Raw genomic sequence first — 7,040 nt, 5'->3', positions numbered from 1 at the left:
TCTTCAAGTAGTTCTCTTAGATTTGTTAATTTCGGTGGAAAGATCTGTGGTTTAAGTTTGATTGATTTTAAATTTGGATATGTGCAATTTCACTCTCTTTAATTCCCTTGGTCAATTTCTTTTCTCATAAATAACTCTTAATTATTGTTGAATTGTTGGATAGGGTAGCAATTTATGCCTAAGGATTTTTTACCAGTGAGTGTTTTTATGTTTTTCAATCTAAAAATTGATTTTTTAGGTATTTTTGCATAATTTTAATATATTAATATTAAAAATAAAAATATTATTTTAATATATCTTCAATTAAAAAAAACGTATACATGGTAATATCAAATACAAACTAAATTTGAGCCCTGTTTATTATTGTTATTATAGAGGTTTTTTTTTCATTCTTGGTTCCTGCTTGTTGAGAAATTGTAATATTCTATCGGGACTTGTGCGTGAGCATGAAAATTCTCACCGCTGACTGGTAGCCTTCTTAAGGGGGTGTTTGGAGTGCGTCTGTGTATATATATATATATATATATATATCTTTTCAAAAGCTTTTAAAAAAATAATTAAAGATTAAATTGAGTAGGGTTAATTTTGCCAACCCGCAATGTAATTTTAGGTCGGGTATTATAACTATATACGTCTATAATTGATGAGAAATTAAAGCCCTTCACGTGAGAAGTGATCGGTTGAGAGGGTGTTTGGTAGTGTGGTAGTGGTTGCTTTTCAAATAGTTTTTCGTGCTGAAATACATGTCAATGATGTTTTTTCATTTTTTAAAAATCATTTTTGACATCAGCACATCAAAACGATCCAAAAAGTACAAACCGCACTTAATTTTAGCAAAAAAAAAAAATTGAAATTTAGTGAGAAGCAGGTTGAACCGCAGAGCCAAACAGGCTAACTTGGGTTGTTATTGTGACCTAAGAAAATTAAATGTGGAAGCTCGTATTGTTAATTCTCTTTCTTTTCTTTAATTTCTTTGGGTGGCCAAGTAGTAGTGTTTGTTAATGATTGGTCTCCTTTGCCAAACCACGAAATTCTTTCCAATGATTTTGCTTTTACATTGTTGGGATTTCATGTTTCAACTTTAGTAAAAGGTTAGAGATTAGTAGACATGTTTGATTTTTTTTGAATTTTTTATTAAAATAATATCGTTTTGATTTTTAATATTTTTTTTATTGAGTATTCTCACCCATCCATCACCCGAGGCGCCTCGAGCTGAAATTAAAGCTTTTCATGGTTGGGTTTTAGATAAAACATTTATAGAGTTGATGCATCAATGAGAATTCAATGTTCTCAATGGATTGGTTGAATTATTATTATAGTTTTCGATTGAACTCAATTTGAAAACAATAACATGTGATGTGATGCAAATATCTAAAGGGGTTTTTGGTACGGATGTATTAAGGATTTTTTGGAAAATTAATTTGATACATTTAAATATTTTTGTGTTTGATTGCTATGTGTTCTATGCATTAAATTGTCCATGAAATTAGAGTTGTGATAGAAAAAAAAAAAAAACTTGAGATGACAGGCACCTATTATTTTCCTAAATGCCCCTTCCCCTTCCACTTTTAGATTCATTTTAATATGTTATTTTTAAACATGAATTGTATATGTGTATGTCTTAAAATAAAAAAAAAATCAAATTAATATCTTGTTACCAAATCATGTTTTTTTGGTTAAGATTTAACAATAAAATAATAATTGTTCGGCTTGGTTAGTGTTCTAGATCATGAGAGACAAATACACAAAAGACAACAACGTGTTTGTTTGAAGATATAGAAACAAAAACGGAAACATAAAATAAATCTATCTATAACATAGTTTTAGAGTGAATTTTCTATATTTTCAAAATATAAAATATATAAAATTATATCCCTACTATCTTCATATATTTTTGTTCCGGGTTAATAACCGAACACTATATTACTGTGATATAGCAACCCATGGGGTCTTACATTGTAATTTTTAAGTTTAGTCTATGGTACTATCAAGATTCCCAAACCAATGGAACCAAAGAATTGCGAGAAATCTCTGGTTTGAGAGGGTCGAGATTAAGATATCAGTATCAACATGTATGAACCTCTATTCCATGTTGTGGATCTTGATGGAGAGTATAATAGCGGTTGTTTTTTAAAGTATTTTTCATTTGGAAATATATTAAAATAATATTTTTTATTTTTTAAAAATTAGTTTTGATATCAATAAATCAAAATAATCTGAAAATATTAAATAATTTTAATATAAAATAAAATAAAAATAAAAAACATTCAATTGTTTTAAAAAATATTTTTGAAACTCAAACGTATTCATCATTCATCATTGCCATTTCTTTTAATGGACATGTGACTGCTGCAAGAAGATGGGCTCGCTTTGATGAACGCCAGGTCAAGTCATGTCCAAAAAATACATTAGGGTGACACAACACACGTGAGGCCCGACAATCTTCAATGGGATGACAGTTGACAGATCAATGTATATGCCACCAGGACACCTTTCTTTGATTTGTTCCTGACATGGTTACTAGGAATCTAATCGGACACGAAATATCTTCTGTTTTTCACCTTTATATGTTTTTTTTGTAGTGATTTTGAATGTATAAATATATAAAAAATAATTATTTTAATATATTTTTAAATAAAAAATATTTTTAAAAAATATTTTACATCATGATATCAAATACACATTAATAGCGTGTTTGACAGTGTGGTTACGAATGCTTTTCAAATAACTTTTCGTGCCGAAATACATGCCAATGATTTTTTTTTATTTTTTAAAAATCATTTTTGACATTAGCACATCAAAACGATCCAAAAAATACAAACCGCACTCAATTTTAGCAAAAAAAAAAAATCAAAATTTGATGAAACACAATTACAAATGCAATGCCAAACGATGCCTAAATCTTATACAATATATGTAATTGAATAGCGTGGTCTAAATTCTATATAGCAATTTATAAGATAAAAAAATTAATTTTTTTATTAAAATAATAATATTTAATTTTAACCCAAATAGATTTAACTAGATTTAACTAAATTATTGGTAAATTTACTGAATTAATTACATTTTATTAGATTAATCTTAAAATCAATTCAAATTAAATTTTTGTCTGGACCCTTACGGGATCAACTTGCCAAGCAAGGACTCGTTTGATAATTACAATCCCGCGGTGCTAGAATGTCTTCGGTCCATGTAATTGGATGATAAATCAGTAAATTGAATATTTGATGATGTTATGAGATCATTTGTTGAATAAAAAACTTTTGATTTCGCATTTGCTTGGCAAAGTCGTCTATGTTTGAGATTTATCATTGACGCAACATGCATTTGCTTCTTCTACACGGGACTATTTAGGGGGGAAAAAATCATATTGCCAAATCAGATAGAAGTATCTGAAAAGGGGTAAATTTATCTAAATTTATTGTATTTTTTTTCTTTTTATATCATAATTATTAATTCTAACATGGCTAGGTTTTTGGATTCAGAACATGATTAATTCATCATTTTACTCAAACCAAGTATCAAAGAAAAGTTAACTTGAAGAGAGTTAAATTGACATGACGGGTCAATTCGCGATTTGAATAAAACTCGATTTGAATATTTATTTTTTTGTTATAAAATGAGGTTGTTTTATTTTTTTTATATAAAAAAATTGAGGGTCTTTTGTAATTATAACTGAAGTTTAATAATTTTTTTAAAAATAATACATGTTAAAAAGTATTTAAAAAATAACATAAACGCAACCACTATTATTGTTTTAATTTTTTTTTTTCAAATGAGGGTCTTTTGTAATTCTAACTAAAGTTTAATAAAAAAAATTAAAAAAATAATACATGTTAAAAAATATTTGAAAAATAACATAATTTGAACACAACCATCATCAGGAATAATGATTAAAAACAATAACCATTGAAAATAACAACTATACACAATTGCTATTGAAAATAGTGGTTGTTTTAAAAGTCCATTCCAGATAAAATTAATTCACAGCTACAAAAGTCAATTTAAATATTTATAAAAATTCAATGATAAAAAATAAAATTTAAGATCTAGTGCTCAAGAAATAATGGATCACCAGGGGTACACTTAAGCTCTGTTTTTGACACACTTAGTCTCGTTAAAAAGATTTCAACAAAATGATTTTACTTACACCTTCAAAGACTATTAATTATTGTCGTAATTTGTCTGAGTTTTTGTTCAGGGTTAATTATGACTTCATTTAATGATTTTTCAAGGTGGGCTTAGAATTGTCCAGTTAAAAATGTTTTTTCCATTTTTTTCTCCCTTCATATTTCTCTCCTGCCATGTCATCGTATCTCCTTAATCATTGGATCTCAAATCTTATTTTTTAGTCATTGTATTTTTATAAATTTTTGAGTTGATTATTAACAAAGTTAACTATTTTGCAAAAGAAAAAACATTATTATATAATAACTATTTTTAATGACGGTTGTGTGTATAATATATATTGAAAAACACAATTATATTTAAGCTATGCTAATATTGTTTTTTTGTTATTCTTCTAAAATTAATTCAAATTAATCCACCTAGTATTGAAGTTTTGAATAGAATCAAATCATATTCCTAGTAGAGTTTAATTACTCTGTTTTATGTAATACAATAATTTTATCAACAATATAGATCGAACAAATAAATAACATCCGAATTTAATATTAATGAAAACGACCCACGACCGATGGAAAGTTTTTGAGAATTGAATCAATTTATGGGAAACCAAAAAGCTTACCTTAATAAGCTTTCTAGAAAATTCGACAACAAAGCGTGTCCGTACGATCATTGCCTTCCCATAGCACACAAACTTAGCAACTAAGTTTAGGAGTAAACTACCCCTTGATGCCAGCTATAATTCCACCAAATCACAACCCTCCACGTGCCAGTCCAACTCTCCCCGTAGCCGTCCATTCACACCGATTCCCGTGCTCCCCATTTCACACCGAGATCCGTGCCCTTTCCTTAATCCCCTCTATAAATAGAAAAATTCCTCCTTTTATTTTAATTCATTGTCCCATTTCGAAACCATAATTTTCTCAACCGGCTTTGATCAATTTTCTTGCAACCTCGTCATGGCTGAAAATGATGTCAACATGCAACAGCAACTGGTAAGGATTTTTCTTTTTTCTTTTTCTTTTTGTATTGTTGTTGAATTGGTTTTTTTTTTTTTGGATTTTTTTTGGATTGATTTTTTTTAAAATTCTTTTTTATTTGATTTTTTTGAAATTGGGTTTTTGGGATCTTGTTTTGATTGAGTTTTTGGAAATTGGGTTTTTGAAGGACAAAGAGGAGGAGGAGAGGAGGCTGAAGTACTTGCAGTTTGTGCAAGTGGCTGCAGTACATGCTGTGTTGACGTTTACAAACCTCTATATTTATGCTAAAGACAAGGCTGGACCGTTGAAGCCCGGTGTGGAGACTGTTGAGGGGACCGTTAAGAGTGTTGTTGGACCTGTTTATGATAAGTTTCGTGAAGTTCCTATTGAGGTTCTCAAGTTTGTTGATCGCAAGGTGAGTTTATGAGTTTCTTTATGGTGCACGGATGATAGAGATTGTACATTTGCAAGGTGGTGTATGTGGGCTATTGTGTTTTTGATATGAGATATTATATGCTTTTTAATGCACGTATGATGAAGATCGCACAATTGCAGGGTGATGTACGTGGCCTTGTGTTCTTTTTTCTATACGGGATGCTTTTGTTCTTACAATTTTCTTTTTCTATGTTGATTGAGATGAAAGTGGCATGGTAAGGTTTGTTGTGAATTGTGATAGGGTGTGTTATTGAGGTGGTTGAAAAGGATGGACTAATCCTAGTACTTATCGGTTCCAATTTTGTTTTGCTATGTTGATTGCTTATAATTTAGATAAAAATAGTATTGTAAGTTAGATTGTTGTGAATTGTGATAGGGTGAGTGTTGTCAATGAGGTTGAAGAGGATGGACTAATCCTAGGTCTTATTGGTTCCAATTTTTTTTGCTGTGTTGATTGCTTATGATGATTTAGATAAGGAAAATAGTTTTCTTTTCATGGCTATAAGCTAATTTATGCTCTTTTTTTTGCCTTCTGGTTAGCCGATTCTTTGCTTATTGTTTGTAATTGAGTTCATGTATGTAGTCGTTCTTTTCTTTTGTTTGGTCATAAGATAAGATTGAGGGCATGGGAACCAGATTGGTCATTTATAAAGACCTTGTTTTTTGAAAGAAAGAATGCTGTGCCTCTCTGAAGATGCTAAGATTAGTCTATGATCTGATTGTCTGCTTTTCTATATACCTTACGGTGATAGAATTGAAATTTTAGGCTTGTTTAATTAATCATGCATGGTTTTGGAGGATTTGGTTGTGAATTGAAACCTTCCCTGGTTGCAGGTGGATGAATCTGTCACTAATATGGACAACCATGTGCCCCCACTCGTCAAACAGGTGTCATCCCGAGCACTCTTGGCAGCTCAAAATGCTCCAGTGGCAGCTCGAGCAGTGGCTTCTGAAGTTCAGCGTGCTGGTGTGAAAGAAACCGCCTCCGAATTGGCAAAATCTGTTTACTCCAAGTACGAGCCTACAGCCAAGGAGCTCTACTCCAAGTACGAACCGAAGGCAGAACAAGCTGCTGTCTCTGCCTGGCGCAAGCTCAATCAGCTCCCACTCTTCCCTCAAGTGGCTCAGGTGGTTGTGCCAACTGCTGCCTTTTGTTCTGAGAAGTACAATCAAACCATACTCAGCACTGCAGAGAAGGGATACAAGGTATCCTTGTATTTGCCCCTGGTGCCTACCGAGAAGATTGCTAAGGTCTTTAGCGTTGAAGTGCCTGAATCAGCCCCATTGGTTTCCAGCTAGACACAAGGCTGATGTCCGATGCTCTTTACAATTGGGATGTTAAGTGTGAACGTTTTCTTTTTATTTTTTTGAAACTATCTAATGACTTGGTTGTATCTGTATATGGAAAGGCATGTCCAGACTTCACGTTTGGATATTTTGTTTTAATTTTGTTTTTTGGGTTCTATTTCAATCATGGCGATGGATGATTTATCATGTGAA

The 7,040-nt window shown here is 31.1% G+C and overlaps 1 protein-coding gene across 1 annotated transcript; it reads left to right on the top strand.

Annotated features, from left to right (window-relative positions):
* The first annotated feature begins 4,805 nt into the window (after positions 1 to 4,805).
* LOC18098673 (REF/SRPP-like protein At3g05500) lies at positions 4,806 to 7,040 on the top strand. The gene is made up of 3 exons (XM_006382423.3): positions 4,806 to 5,120; positions 5,293 to 5,520; positions 6,375 to 7,040. The coding sequence occupies exons 1-3, from the start codon at positions 5,085 to 5,087 to the stop codon at positions 6,837 to 6,839; spliced, it is 729 nt and encodes a 242-aa protein (XP_006382485.1). The 5' UTR covers positions 4,806 to 5,084; the 3' UTR covers positions 6,840 to 7,040.

The sequence above is a fragment of the Populus trichocarpa genome, chromosome 5 (genome assembly GCF_000002775.5).
Source record: "Populus trichocarpa isolate Nisqually-1 chromosome 5, P.trichocarpa_v4.1, whole genome shotgun sequence".
NCBI lineage: Eukaryota > Viridiplantae > Streptophyta > Magnoliopsida > Malpighiales > Salicaceae > Populus > Populus trichocarpa.
This window is presented reverse-complemented; position numbering and strand designations above follow the sequence as displayed.